The sequence below is a fragment of the Beta vulgaris genome, chromosome 5 (genome assembly GCF_026745355.1).
Source record: "Beta vulgaris subsp. vulgaris cultivar EL10 chromosome 5, EL10.2, whole genome shotgun sequence".
NCBI lineage: Eukaryota > Viridiplantae > Streptophyta > Magnoliopsida > Caryophyllales > Amaranthaceae > Beta > Beta vulgaris.
The window spans coordinates 33,467,769-33,483,873 of record NC_079206.1 but is presented as its reverse complement, the minus strand read 5'-3'; the positions used below and the strand labels follow the sequence as shown (position 1 = coordinate 33,483,873).

The window sequence follows — 16,105 nt, the reverse complement described above, 5'->3', positions numbered from 1 at the left end:
TAATCAAATCATTTAAACTAACTTATGTTTAAATATAAATATATAAATGCTAAATATAAATATATAAATACTAAAATATGTTTATAAAATCCTTTAAAATTATGGGAAATTACAATAGAAGAGAAATAGGATGGAAATGAAAAACAAAATGATAAGATGATTTACCTTCGCTTGCCTTATATATCACAATTTTCTGAAAAAATCTTGTGCCTAAAATTCTTCTCCAAAGAGAGAGAAATGATACTTACAATCACATTAAATGCAAAGGGATTCAAGCATCCAAAACCTCTACAACACCACCAAACAACACGCCAAGGAAGCTTGAAGGACACCACGACACAGACACTAATGCTCTCACAAGACACACCAACACTCTGTAGCACATTAATTGAAGGGAGAGAAAGAGAAAATGGAAAACCCCCAAATTTACTTTGAAACCCTAGAATTGGCATAGAATTAGAAAAAGAAATTTTTTTTTGGACAAAAGTACAAACCACCAGAGACTCCAATAGCCCCTTTAATACTGAAAAGCATAAATCTTAGCAATAAAGGACAACTAACCCTACTATTACAAGCTACAATTAGCTCATAATTATGAAGGAAAAGCCACTCCACAGTCAGAAGGAGTATAAGAGGGATTGAGCTAATCTGACACACATTACATAGAAGAGACTTAATGATTAAAGCAAGAAATGATGAAATTTTATTAAGAGATGGAACGAATTGAAGAGGGAAGAGGAGATTGGTACTTAGGGTTTTATCGAATGAAAAGAGGGAAGCTCGGGGAGTTCTTTGGGTTGTTTTTTCTGTCTTTTACTAGCTTTCTCTCTCATCCTTTTCCTTATTTAATGTATTTAGGAGTATAGGAAGATTGTGCCTTGTCAAAAAAAAAAAAAAAAAAATATGAAGATTGTGAAGCTTATTGCCCAAAAAAAAGATTATGAAGCTTTTATGGATATATGCTGAAAAAATCAATATATAAATGTTGCATAGACAGTTTAGTGAGGGGAAATGAAACCACGTTGCCTCTCTAACATTCATGAACTTCTGCATTGATGCTGTAAACCAACCCCAAGAACATAATTCCTGATTAACAAAAATGCCCCTTCGAAAGATGAAATTAAGAAGCACAAACGAATTTAGGGCTTTAATCGTCGAAGTGTGATCATAAATGGCGGATCATTACAGAGCGCTGGGAGTAACAAATAACGCTTCGAAAGATGAAATTAAAGAAGCTTTCCGTAAATTAGCGATTCAATTTCATCCTGATAAACACGTTCAATCCTCCAAATCTGCAAGAGATTCCGCTACTCTTAAATTCAAGCAGGTTTCTGAAGCTTACGAAGTTCTTACCGATGATCGTAAGCGCGCTGCTTACAATTTAAGCCGCTACAACAACAAATACAATGGCGGAAATTTCTACAGTAACACTGGTTATGCTTACAATAACAACTATAATGCCAATTATTATCATCGCGGTGGCTCTTATCGTCGACCTCCGCGTTCTTCTTCCGACGCCAATCGATTTGTGTCCAACTTAGACGCCATCTTCCGATTTATGTCGACTCGTACTTTCCTTCTCAACATTGCCTTTGCCGGGTATACCTTTCTCTCTCTCATGTTGTTTGTTCGTTATTAGTTGTTTGGCTTTCGCGTTTTTGAATTTGATATGCACAAATTGATTGACTTTAGACATTAGTTGAGGAATGTGAATAGTGCAAAACTGGGATTGATTGATTGAACGATTATGAACCAAGGGGGAATATTATATGTTGTTTGCTTGTGTGAATTAGTGGATGAGTTGTGGTTTAGCAAATATGTTTCTCTTCATGAGGAAAAGGTTTATTCTTTTTCAGGGCATAGGAAAATGTAACTATGACATGAATCACATTATTCAAGTAAGAATTTTGAATGAAGAAGTTTTGTTAATTGAATAATTTTTCTTGGGAAAGTATCTTTTTGACCGCCCACCTACAGGAACGATGTTTTGCTTCGTTATGTCGGAACTCTGTATATAAAGTGTATGTAGGTGCTGAGCTAATGTAAGCATGGTAAAAGAGAATAATGCTTTCTTTGTGAAGGATAGAGTAGTTACAGAAATAATTAGGAGAGAGAATGGCTTGGATGCAGAAGAACTTGGAATCACTTGATGGGAGAGTCTGCCTCTTACAATATTAGCGATGTTGTTAGGCCAATTGGATTTAGGCACTTGCACTGGATTCCCCTCATTGTGAAGGTGCATTTTTATCATTATGCTTTAAAGGCTGATTATCTAACTTTTCCAATGAAATTAGACACTTGATGGTTGAGCATCTTTAGCTGAATGTTAGATATCATTTGGAGGAAGAATTATGTTAAGTAGTATTAAACATTGTCAAGTAGAGAATACTAGGAGAAGTTCTTTGCTTCTTGCTCATGTGACATGCTAGATAATGTGCTATGAACTAACATTGCTTGGACACCATTAACAGTAGAAAATAAGGAAGAATATGAGTATTTCATTGACAAACTGAAAAAATACAGCAAAATGTAAAGATATTCAAGCGTTCGAGAGGCTTGATTCTCTCCCAATTGAACTACTACGAGCTCGCCCAATTTTCTAATCAATATTCAACATGATTTTCACATTCTATTTTGCTCTATATTTATACTACTTTTTCTAACAAACTATCTAACTTATCCCTCAAGCTAACTAATAAAGAGACTCCCTAAATTACCCTTACCCCTAAATATTAATTCATAGCATAATGCTCCACTAGGAAGTAATCAGCAATGTTACTGACATGGAAGAGGATGTTATTAATCATAGAATTACTTTTGTTTTGTATGATGGATTCAAATGTGAAAGAAGTTAGCAATGCTCATGTCTTGAACTTTTGATTTGCTGGAGTGCCTTTCAGTGTGGGGGTGTGGACTGCCTTCTTTTTCATTCTTATCTCTTTGGCAATTTTGTGTAATCATGAGAGGTTTCTTTGCTTCGTAATTAGAAGGAGAGGAGATATCATGTAGTGATTTGTGTCTGTGAGCTCAAAGTAGATAATGGGTCTACTTTTAGTAATTTTGCTCAAGAACATCTCTTTCATGGACCGTGGTATATTTGGCTTTGGTGTTTTTGCCATAGGTTTTGATTTTATTTAGCCCATTGTGATTGAAAGCTAGTATAGTCTTCAAAGTAATGGTTTGAACATGCTAATTTGATCCCTGGAAAGTGATCTTTTATGTCTTGACTTGTTATATCACACATTAAGTTGTAAAAGGGATTGGGTTGCTCTTAGGGAACTTTTGGTTGGGGAGTGACCCTTATGTTTTCTTTTGGTACGTCTCATTGATCTCTATATTTTCACCTTCCACCTATATTCCCTTTTCTCTGGGTCTGCACTTTTCATTTATGGAGGAGTCCCCTGATTTGAGAGTTTGATGACCAGAGCATTATGGAGTCACTTTTATTTACAAATTCTCTTGAGTTTGGCGGTCTTTGATTCTAGGAGTTTTTCTCCCTGTAAACTAAGGAAACCAAATACCCAGCTTGTACTCTGTTTTGCCTTAGTATCATAGGCTAAGGTCCCAATTTTACTCCAACTTTTGCATGGGCTGTAGTGTTAAGTGACAATATATTATTAATGGAAGTGTGTTTTCGGCAAGAACAAGTTGGGCTGCCATTTGGCTTTGAATAGTAAGCTGCTTTACTTTTATGGAAGAGATTTTTTATTGCAGTTGAGTGTGTTTGGAGTGAGGCCTTCAATGATTTCACAGCACTTGCAAACATCTTGCTTGACTCCTTGTGGGAATAAGGGAAGGGAGGTGTAGTTTGGACTTGGAGCAGCCTTGTTTGTTATTATGTTCGTGATTTGGTTGGAAATAAATACCTGTGCGTGACTGCAAATTGATACTTGTGCCATGGTAGTACTTAATTATTCATGGCAAAAGTAGGAAGTAAGACTCACGTGGTACATGTAATCCTGGCCAAAAACTTGCCATACAGAGAACAAGGTTGTGACAAAAATTTAAGATTTTTCCATATGTTAGCTTGTGACGAACAATATCCCTTGCCGTAGGTGCGATTGTGTCTAGAAGAAATTAGTCTTGGCTAGCAACTTCACCCAGCCATGGCCACATTCTGTGCCTATGGTTGGTTATGATACTAGTAATAAATCCAGATTGTGGAAACAATTTTCATTAGCCAGCCATGGCCACAGCTGTGGCTATGCTTGATTATGCTAGTAGCAACTCATGCTTACACCTGTGGCTAGAAAAATAAAAATTGTGGCTACAAAATTCCCTAGCCTCAAATACAGTGTGGATCAGACGATGGAAATTATTGTGGCTACTAGAGCTCTCTATAAATTGTTCATGGTGAAATAGGCTTAAAAACTAAAATATAAGTTGAACAATAAAAATGCCATTATAACAAAAAAATGTATACACTAATATATACTTTAAATCATGTCTTGAGTCTTGACATTGTCAACAAAAAGACCTTGTGTACGAAGGATAATCAATTTTGCGTCGTTTTTCCTTACTAGCTAAGTCCCAAATATTATGAAGAATATTTTTCTTCTGCTTCATCTTTTATAATCATCTTAACTTTTCCCAAGTTCTTTTTACCTACAAGAAAACTATAAAGAAATACATTAGGCATTACTGCATACGAAATTTTAAATGGAAAGAAGCATAAATAACACTTACCTACGAAATGTTCACGCTGGATGAAAATAACAAATCAACATTATCAAAAAGGATAATATAAAAGACTGAAAGTTTGAAGCCTTGAAACTCTGTCAGCAATATTAAATTATTAATGGTTTCGTTAGCTATGGAACTATCAATCCGGGTATTTTCATGAGAAGGCATAATCATCTATAGAGTACAATGATTACCCAGTAGATTTACTGTTGTATTATAACTGTAACCAGATCTTTTAAGTTACATTATGTCTGATTGGGTTTAACCATTCTAAGTACTTGGATAGGCCCTAGATAGGATGATAGATAATATAGATACTAGCTTGCTTGCTGAAGCAAGTAGCAAAAGCAAGAAGGTAAAATTAGGTTGTGGAACAAGGTGGGCAGGATAGAAATCTCCTGATATCATTGAGTGAGTTCAGGTCTGTTTTACAAAATTAGCTGGGTTTAGCAACAGTAGATTTTAAGGCATAATTTATGGTACTTTTGACCCATCTAAGCAGTACTTTGAGCAGCAAAGTTCAACAGATAAGGCCATTACAGCTTATACAGAACTTTTCGTTTACTGTGCTGATATATTAGTGTTAAGTGTAGATGGGCTTAAGCATCCTTATATACATCCTAGACACATAATACAAATACTGGAGTGCTTGCTAAAGCCTTAACCAGAAGCAAGGAGGAAACTTGGGATCTTGAAACAAGATGGCAGAATCAAAATCTTGTGTCGCTTGGAAAATATGATAGAGAAAATTTGATACGTCCTGCTTTTAGTGGATGATTCTTCAGTTTATTGATGTTTACTTTGATTTTCATCCTCTGTAAATAGTTTCTATCCGACAATGTGATGAGAATATGAGATGTTTAGTAAGGCTTCTAAGTTGTTATAGCAAAGCAATACTCTTGTATTCATTGTTTATATTGTTAATATTAGCCGTTAGTCAACTGGAAGTCATGTCTTCTGTCTTAATTTCAAGTATCTTAGACTTCAGAAAAATGCTTCTTCTTTGTAACAGTCCATGGCTCAATCAAGCTCTATGACTCTATTTCGAAGGACTAATGCAGCAAGATCAGGAACTTTCTTAAGCTTTGGTTATAGTTAATCTAGCTTGAGGTGTATGCAAAATTAAGAAAAGATAGTTCAAAGATCAGATATTCAGATGAAGATAGCAGCACGAATATTAGCAGTAAGAAAAGATAGTGATACACAAGGAACAATGAAAAGCTACCATTTCAAATTCACTAGTAGCATAACTCGGCAAATTGTTAAGACAAAATGAAAAACAAAATTGCACCAAAATTAAACCATGTACAGCTAATTAATGAATAAAAGAATAATATTCAACAAGCATAATTTCGCAAAATCTTCTTCTGAGAGGACATGGGCAAACCAATCAGACCACAGTAGTAGCCGCTCAGAATTATAGCAAGGAAGTTACCAAAGAGCTGCTGATCATATCAGTGTCCGTCTCAGATCTACTCAGGTCTGGAATTTTGATCTGAAAAAGGTGGAACCTAATTGATTGCGAATGAAAAGCAAACAGACACTTAGACTCAACACACAAAATCACCATCCTATATTGTACCAGTGCACCAAACTTGCTAACAGAAACTGTGTTCTCCTAGATTTACATTTTTTCACAGATGAAGGAAGAACAAGGCATTGATAACCCAAATCCTAGTAATGTACTCCCTCCATCTTTTTAAGTTGTTTCACTTTGACTCTCATGTTTGCCAATGCACAATTTTGATCATTAATATTTAGAAAGTTGATAATAGACACAGATCCAATAATTTATTAAAAATGTTAAGATCTGATTTTTACATATTAGTAAAAAAAAATTATGGACAAAGTGAGGTATGTGAATAGTGCTAAAAGACACCATGGAACAACTAAAAAAATACGAGGGGAGTAAAATGTATAATAATGGAAAATATGCAATTAGGAACGTGAATACCCACAATATGAGCAGAATATATCTGTGTACCTTGTTGTTACCTGACTACTACCTGATGGAGAGATAAGCATAATGTACTCCTACATGGCTAACAGTCTGTAGTCTGTAGAGCCTTTCTTGTGAAGTTGTCCATTCAAAATTGTTCCCAAAGGGTTCTAATCTTTCTCAAAACTTCAGAAAACCCACAATAGTAGAAGAAGGAAACAAATTGAATAAAACCTAAGCCATAAATTTAACAAAAAAGGCATACCAAATTTTGAAAGGAACACAACCGGATAGGAAGAATGAACATGCAATGAAGCGGAGCAAGGGATTTAGGGGGGCTCGTACATAGTGGCTTTATTTGTGGCACAACTGTTGGATTGCCATTTGCCACCAAACATTTAGGACCGTGGCATATATTACTGTTGTCTTTTCTAGTTTGTAGTGGGACGCGAAGCTATATCGTCCCAAATCTGAAGTTGCAAAAATTACCATGGTTATTGAATTTCCTTGGCATAACAAGTGGCACGGCTGGTGATTTGTTGTAGTGGCAAGATGTATGAAAAAGTGGGTGTCTGCTAATATTTCTTATGGAGAGAGCGCATTATTTTCAGCATCCTTTTGGTTTCACGCTCATTGTACTATACCTGAAGTACATTCGAGAGCACTAAGTGTGGAATTTATTTCTTTGTAGTTTGTGAAGTTTCCCATCCTTATTTATCTTCTTTCATCATTTGTCAACATTAACCTCTGTCCAGCATGCATGAAATATTATACTCTTTTGAAGCCTTTGTCAACGAAAGAAATTGGTCATAAAACTTCTCTCCTTGAAACCTTTCGACCAAGTCTTTTGCCATACAAAGTTGGTTGTCATTGAACAATTACTGTTGGCTGTCTAACATAGTGATGTTGCTGTTTCTGTTCCACTTTTGCAGTATAATACTAGGTGGGACAGTAGCAATTGACATGAGTGGAGAGGCACTGTGGAAGATGCAAAATCCTGGGGTATGTAACTTGATTGTAGTAAACAAGAGCCATTTAATATCTATGTAACTTGATTGTAGTAAACAAGAGCCATTTAATATCTGGTTTTTTTAGATGTCAAATATGATCTTCTAGGCCCCGAACTTCCTCATTTATCATTATCCTCCATTGCGAGAATTTGAAACTGCAAATCGAAGGTGATCCATTCATCCCTCAGAATAGTTAAAAAAGATGAATTGCAAAATGTGATCTCTAACAATCTGGCCTTTTCTTTAGATGGGTGTTGTACGCTTTGATGGATCATCTTATGTTACATATGTTGAATAAGGATGCTCCCTCCCTGCTTGTAAAGTGTCTTTGTTAGGGTTATGCACAATGATAAGTAGTCAAGGACTTAATAATGCTGCATTGGCATTCAAGATTGACAAGTAATTATTCATTGTATTCCAAAGTGACTAGAATATGGTGATTAGAGGTGTTCATCGGGCCGGGTTCGGGCCGGGTCGGGCCGAAGTGAACCGGGCCGGGCCGGGCCGGGCTATGGTCAAAACAACATCGGGCCGGGCCGGGCTTAAGCCCACGAGACCCGGCCCGGCCCGGCCCATTATTTTGTAATTTTTTTGTGTGACATGACATGAAACAAGCAATTTTACTAATACAACCACTGAACTTTGAAGCTATTGGAACAGGAGCTACACAACTACGAAGTTAAACCTGATCCAACAGCTCAAACAATTTGCAGAATATGATCAAAAAGTAAGCATTCATCCCTAATGCTTGCACACAATTTCCTTACATAATTTCAAATAGATTACCAAAATTACTGGCACTGTGCAGTAGTTCAGATCCTTGGCAACTACATAAAACATAGCAAACGGAAATGTTTGTCGTGCAACGAAATAAAAATTAACAAAAATTTCAAAACAAAAATTTTCCAGTCTGATCCTTCTCTCAAAACCTACTCGACTTCACTTTTCTTCTTCTCTTGGTCTTCTTTGCTGGCCTGCAGTACAGTAATTCAAAAACATTAATAAACTGGCAAAGATGTTAGTTTACAGAAGGCAATTAGACAAATTAAGATTAGAGTCTACGTTGGCTTTGGAGCTACTGCTGGTTCGGCTACTTTCTCAACAGGGGCTTTCTCCATAGGGCCCTGCATTAAGCATGATTAGAAATTAGCTAATAAAATTTACTTTGCCAAAAAACTGGAAAAAAAATCAGCTCCAGCTGCACGTTCCAAGAGTTTCAACAAAGTTTTTTTTAACCCTAACGACTCAGTCTATCTCACACACCCATAACACCTTAGACCATTTCCATCGGGCTTCATCTCCACTCGATTTCTCGTTCTCTATCAAAAATCAGAGAATTATTTTGTGGACTTCAAACATATTGGAAGCATAGTATAAATCAGATATTTCTACATTCACACAAAAAAAAAGTTATTGAAGACTAGAGAAATTTATTCAAGACTTAAGAGAAATTTACCTAATGGAAAAGGCTAGTATCATCATCCTCATCATCCTCTTCTTCATTTAAATCCTCGTCACAAGAATATGGGTCAGACTCCAAGTCTACAGAAATACCATGCTCATCACGGCGCCAATCTTGGACACACACTAGTGCTTGCACAGTCTTTGGCTTCAATGAACTCCTAGTAGGAGATATAATTTTCCCTCCAAGGCTAAAAGCCGATTCAGAAGCTACTGTACTAACCGGAATTGTTAGTAGATCTCTTGCCATTTTTGAAAGCTCCGGAAATCGAATTGCATTTTGATGCCAAAATTCCAATACATCCAATTCCGAGTTCATGTCAAGTGCCTCATCCTCCAAATATACATCAAGTTGTGACTTTCCAATTTGCGTACTAATACTTCTTGGATTGTAGCTATTGTAATCCTCAAAATAGTTTTGGCCTAACCCACTACTAGGAGGAGAAGGAGCAACAATAGGAGAAATAGATGATTGCAATTTATATTCGTTATACAAAGTTTTCAAAGTAGTTAAGATTTCTCCTACTTGTATCATACCATCCTCTTCACCAAACAACTTTACCAAACAATATTCCACAAACTTTATTTTAAATCTAGGGTCAAGAACGGCCGCACAAGATAGGATCACATTATACTCGGACCAATACTTGTCAAACTTCACTAACATAGGTTCCACTGCACTAGATAGAAAAATATGTGGGCCTTTTGCCGTCTCAATCAAGCAACGGTGAGCCATCCACGCCCCCTTGAAGTACAAATTGGAGGTCGGGGAATTAACAGCCGAAAACATACAAGTGACATCATAGAAAATATTTAAGAACCGGTGAAAAACAAACAAGTTTTCCCATTCCGACTCTCGAGGCACATAAAACTTGAAATTAGAGCTCACCAACCCCAAATGAATAAACACATCCTTGTAATAGAGTATGTTATCAAGCATCTTAAAAGTGGAATTCCAACGAACTTTCATATCCAAATTAAGTTTCCTCTTAACATCCAAATCAAAGTTCTTTTGAGCAGTGTCATAAAATTCTTTACTTCTCGATGAAGATCTTGTGACCATTTTCACTAAGTTCCTAATGTTGTCTAAGATGCTTGCAATAACATCCAAACCAGATTGAACAATCAAATTAATAATGTGTGCACAACATCTAATATGCAGAAAAGATCCATCACTAAACAACAATCCCCTTAAGAAAAGACGAGTTTTCAAATGACTAATCATTGTATCATTATAAGTAGCATTATCCACTGTCACACTTAACACTTTGTGCTCTATTTTCCATTGAATTAAAAACATGAAAATCTCCTCAGAAATGCTTTGTCCATCATAGGGGGTGAAAGGCCTCTAAACCTAAGAATCAACTTGTGTAATTTCCAATTACAATCAACAAAGTGAGCCGTAATGCAAATATAATGTTGCCAAGTATGTGATGATCTCCAATTGTCAGTAGTAAAACAAATTCGGCCAGGAGCATTCACTAACATATTTTTTACTTTCTCCCTATCACAGTAATATAATGAAAAAAGATCTCTAGTGATGGTAGCTCGACTACATGTCTTAAAATGAGGGGTTGCTTTAGACATCATCCGTCGGAAACCTTTTTCTTCAACTGTTGAAAAAGGATGAGCCCCTTCCACAATATAGAGTAAAATTTCTTTTCTTAGCTCATTCATATCAAACACAAATTCACCCTCTTCTCTACTAGTACCCCCCTCCCCAAGTGCAAGTCCAAGAGGTCTTAACGAACAACTTTCCAATAGATGACGCTTTAAATGAGATGTTCCACTATTAGGGCCAGCAGCTAAGCCAAGTTTGCAATGAATACAAGTAGCTATTCTCTCACCTTTTTCATTCATCCCTTCAACTAACTCAAGCCACACCTTCGATGTCTTCTTCCTCTTGGGTGCCGGACCGGAATACTCGCTATATCCATCCTCTGTTGGCCTTGACAATGGTTCACTGTCCATATCGATCTACAAATCCATAAAACATGAGTTAGTGCATACTATAACAAATACCACCAGGAGAGTAAGATTTAGTAGCATTTCTTAGAATCGAGACTTACAGCAAGTATAACAAATTAAAGCTACAAATATTACCTATAGCACATTATTAAGTCGAAATTGCATATCAAATATAACTGTCTAGTGCAACAAATAAAACATAACAGATACCATATTCACATCAACAACACAAATCATAACATCTGGCACCCAATGATTTATTATTCACATTACATTCTACAATTTAAAATCATAATAATCTAACACCAGATAAATCATCTAATCCCAGAAAATTGTTTGATTGCGATTCGGAGTGTGCTCAAATGCTGTTAATGAATTTTTTTTTTCCTACCATTTAAGCTTCATTAAAGCTCACTTGTCCAAGAATCAACAAAATGATTTCCTACCACATGTTTACTGTTTATTGAGCTGTAGCAGAAATTGCTGCTACTATAACATAATTTGGAGGAATTAGCTTTTATTGAGCTGTAGCAGAAATTGCTGCTACTATACATAATTTCGATCCAATACTAAAATCAACTCACGGAAAAACAAAATGAAATGAACATTTTCACAAACGATGAAAAATATAGTGAGCAGCAGATCTAAGATAGTGAAGTAAAACCCAGTAAAAAAAGCAAGTCAAAATAAAATAGACATAATTACACGAAAAAAAACATAAGATTATCCCCTTAAAAAAACTCAAATTATAAACAAGAAATGAGATGTACGTACCTTTGATGGCGAAAAACAGAAATTCAGCTTTTCTGAATCATTTTAATCTTCATAAGAAACAGAAATTCGTATTTAGGGTTAGACTTACCTAAAATTGAGGAACGAAAAAAAAAATCAGAGAAAAGAAGAGGGAGAGAATTTTAGGGTTTATGATTTGGGGAAAAATTGGGGAAAATAAAAGGGACAAAAATCGAAATTGAAAGAGGGATTTAGGGTTTTAGGAGAGAGAAAATGAAAGAAATGAAATAGACGTGAGTTATTAGGAGAAAGAAATAGAAAGTGGAATTGAAAAATAAAAAAAAATGGGTACCCATTCTAAACCCTTTAAAGCCCATTTAAAATCCTTAAAAGCCCTTACCCAGCCCTACTAATAAATAACCCATCTGAAACCCATTCAAAAACTAAAAAAAACAACCCTAACCCTTTTATTGATGGGCTGGGCTCGGGCTGCCATTGGGCACCCGGCCTAGTGAACACCTCTAATGGTGATAGAACAAAAACTTTTGGTTTAAGTTGAAATTTGGGAGAGTACTAGTGAGGACTCCACCATTATAAAACTTCTCTCTGATGCCTTTCACTAAGTACACCTACTCAGACATGTGAGATCTTCTGCAACCTGTCCTCTGCCACATGTTTCATTTGTCAACTTTGATTGTCGTTTCTTCATTTGGCATATTAGAAAACCTCTTCGTTTGTGATTGTTTTTGTCAAACACAGAACACCCTTCTCACCAATTCAAACCATCTGTACATCATATCATAAATTTGAGTTGATTTAATTGTCTTAGCTGGTTATAATATCGTAAAAATCTGGACAGCTGAGTTAGTTGATTGTCTTTTACCTGTTATCAGTTGATTTTTATCTAGTTTTTTGGTTTTTGCTTGCTCTGTTGTATTTCACTGTCAGCTGAAGTAGAAATTGATCAATGTTGAGGTAAATTAAGCTTCTTGCTAGTCATTCCTTCATGCAGTTCTTTTCATCTAGTCAAATGTATGGATGAATATTCTTGTGGATGCACCATTGATTATCAATTTGCTGACAAGCTACATGAAAGTGAATATGTTTGAAAATTTTGTTCATGTACTAGCTTTAATGCACCTGTTCTAACTTTAAAACCAAGTTGTGTTGTGGCTGAGATTAGTCTTGGATTAGACTCTTCTTGGCTAATATGATCCTAAAACCCAACCCCGGTACTCGGAATGTTCTTGGTGTAACAGAAACTGGTACCTCTGTGTCATACTCCCTCTGTTTTTTTTTTTTTTTTTTATCATTCCTACTTTTCTGTGCGCGTCTTCCAATGCGCGTTTTAAAACTTAAATATCTTTCATTATATATTAGTAAAAATTATAACGATTGAATATTAATAAAGTACTAATTGAGACGAATCAAACAAGACCCCACATGACTATGTTTTTTCTTATAAATTGAGAACATTTGAGAAGATTCTCTCTATGCATGAATAGTGTCAAGATTCCAAGTGAGAAAGATAAAAAAAACAGAGGGAGTACTATATAAGTTGTCTCTCATAAAGGTTTATTTTGATGACCACAATTAGATAAGGATTTAGGTGCATTTGCTGTTTACAATTTTCATGCTGGAATTTGAAGTCACTAGCAGGATAAAGGAATACTGAAAAACCTTAGAATTTCTTAGCGAGGCTGATCTTTGAAGCCTACTAATCTGCAGGCTGCAGCTCATTGATTTTCTGATTGATTTTTATTTGTTTTGGCATGATATTAATTAGCATCTTAATATTTTTTGGTAAGAGCATTATCAATTTAGTAATTTTTGTTGTTTCAACGCAGCATAAAGTAAAATGTCACTTTCTTGTTATGTGATAGTATAGAAAGACAAATTGTCTTTGTGCAATGTGCTCTAGTTTTCTATTGTTAGATTGGAGGCTGGATGATCTTTGTTTCATCCTGAGCTCTGCATGAAGCATCGTCTCCGCTCAGGCTGTGGACCAACCTCCCCAACTGACCAAGCCCACTCATCCCTCCTTGTGCCTCCTCTCTCCCCAACCCCAAAAATGGGGGGGGGGGGGGGGGGGAAGAAGAGAGAGAGAGGAGCGTTAGGAACTTTGGCAGAGTTCATGTGATTTTTTGGGTGTTAGACTACCAATGACACCATATCAGTTTCAAATTACCGTGTTGGATAGAAAAGGTAAGATTGAACCTTTGTATTGGACACTCCATTTATAGTATCACGCTACATTTCACTCAGGCTGGTCACTTGTCCAAGTTCCTTTCTGTAATTAAGATTTGGCCATCTTAAGCAAAATCCTAATGCCTTGCACAGGAATACGACTACCTATTTAATCTGTTTCATGTTTCCGTTCCCAGTAATAGATGCCTGCATGTCAGCTTCTTTAAAGTTGCACACGCCCACTGATTCTCAGTTTATTTCTATGTGCTTCTGCGAAAAAATATTGGTTAATTTTGTTGCTGTTGTGAATTGATCTGGGTATGTTAGGGATGGAATTGTATAATGTCATGTTGACGCAGTTCTTATGGAATACTTGTTTTTCAGAAATCATTTGAAGAAGCAATGAAGTCTATTGAGAAGAATAAAGAGCGTGAAGACGAGCAATAGATAATTTGGTGCCCCTTATTGACAATTTAAGCCTTCTTACAGTTGAATAGAAGCATTTTGGCGTGGTCTGTTCAGCTGGCAGGGATGTTGTGGAGCTGAAATATGGATAATCTTACCCCTAAACAGTAAATACTAACAGACGCTAGAGAGGTGGTTGTAAGTTGTTGCAGTAATGCAGTCAATTGTGTATATGTTTCTTTTTCTTGGCATCGGGTCAATTCTGTATATGTTAATAGTATATACAAAATAACTACTACCAGTGCATCCTTTAAAGAGAAAAGAGCAACTATATCAGCTATTTTTAGCTCTAGGCCTATTTTTAGAAATATATATATGTAATGGTCCATATGTTATGTGGTCCAGTAGTCTGATGTAATCATTTGCTAGCCCATGATCCTAGGTTGATTCTCTGTGTGCACTGTCGCATCTAATTCTGTGCTAGTGGTCCCTTGTGACCGTTTTTATTTGGTAGCTTCCTAAGAAAGTTCCTAGTCTAAAGCTGTCACTAGAACACCAAATATTTTGCTATTTATGCCTTGTATTGCTTTGCTGGCTAATCAAGTTGAATGAATGAAGTGAGATCATATTGAGAGAGAAAATTCTCCTAGCATTTCTGTGTGACTTTGTCTTTATGGTATTAGAGCCTGGTTGATTAAGGCTACAGTGAGATAAAAGGGAGTTGAGAGGAAAGGGGGAGGGGTGGTCACACCATTAGTTGAAGGTGTGGCCCGCCTCATATAAAAGTTTGTGATATATAAATATTATTAAAATTAAAAAAAAATATTTATTTCAAAAGTTGACTATTTTGAAAGTCAAAGGAATTATATTTTAATATTTAAGGAAGTTAAAATATTTTGTTAGGCATGCTTTGAAAAATATTTGAAATACTAATTGGATTTAAAAAAAGGATTCTAAATAGGCTTGAGTAACCCAAAAACTAATTGGACATGGAAAAGGAACTTCTAGTAATGTTATCAATCTTATTCATTGTTCTATCCTACTTAGGGTCCAATTGTCTTTCCTAAAACCAAGATGAAAACTTGCCTATAAATATCATTAAGCCCAAATATTTACCCACATAAAATTCTCTCTCGTCCCTCCCACACAAAAATTGGCCAACACTCTCTTTCTCCCTCCACGTGAGTTTTTTTTTTCTTCCTTCTTCCTTTCCTTTTCTTCAAGAAACACTTTATTCCTGCACATAAAACACCATAACCACTTCACGCGACCACCACTGTCGACTGCTGTTGTCCGATGCTGTTGCGACCTTCCACGATCGGTGATTCTTGGTCCCTATTTCGTGTGTTGGTTTGATTTCTTTTCTTGTTCCTCAAGTTTTGATTAAAGATTATGTTTTTTTTAATACTAATTATGATTAGAAGCTTTAATTTACTGTTTTAATGATGAAACTATGATTATAAATTTCCTCAAATACCCCTAAGGTTTGGCGTAATTCCCAAATTACCCCCCACATTTGGGGAATTCCTCATGTACCCCCGAGGTTTGTGTTTGGGCTCGAGATACCCTTACTATGGATGGGATCCTAACGTCGTTAGGTTTTTCTCTCTCTCCCCCCAATTTTCTCCCTCCTCCCATTCCCCCCCCCCCAACACCCCTCCCCCAGCTGGCAGTCAACAGCCGGCACCACCACCCATTCCGGCGCCAGCAGCCTTACCCC

General features: G+C 36.2%; 1 protein-coding gene across 3 annotated transcripts; it reads left to right on the top strand.

The window, feature by feature from the left end:
- Positions 1-841: 841 nt before the first annotated feature.
- LOC104893771 (chaperone protein dnaJ 72) lies at positions 842-14,998 on the top strand. 3 transcript variants are annotated; one of them, XM_010679907.4, is made up of 3 exons: positions 890-1,599; positions 7,555-7,624; positions 14,365-14,998. In XM_010679907.4, the coding sequence occupies exons 1-3, from the start codon at positions 1,172-1,174 to the stop codon at positions 14,425-14,427; spliced, it is 561 nt and encodes a 186-aa protein (XP_010678209.1). In that variant the 5' UTR covers positions 890-1,171; the 3' UTR covers positions 14,428-14,998. The 3 variants fall into 3 exon arrangements, with proteins under 3 accessions (XP_048500547.1, XP_010678210.1, XP_010678209.1); XM_048644590.2 differs by lacking the exons at positions 7,555-7,624; positions 14,365-14,998 and adding an exon at positions 5,696-7,005 and having other exon boundaries at positions 842-1,599; XM_010679908.4 differs by lacking the exon at positions 7,555-7,624 and having other exon boundaries at positions 847-1,599.
- The last annotated feature ends 1,107 nt before the right edge of the window (positions 14,999-16,105 follow it).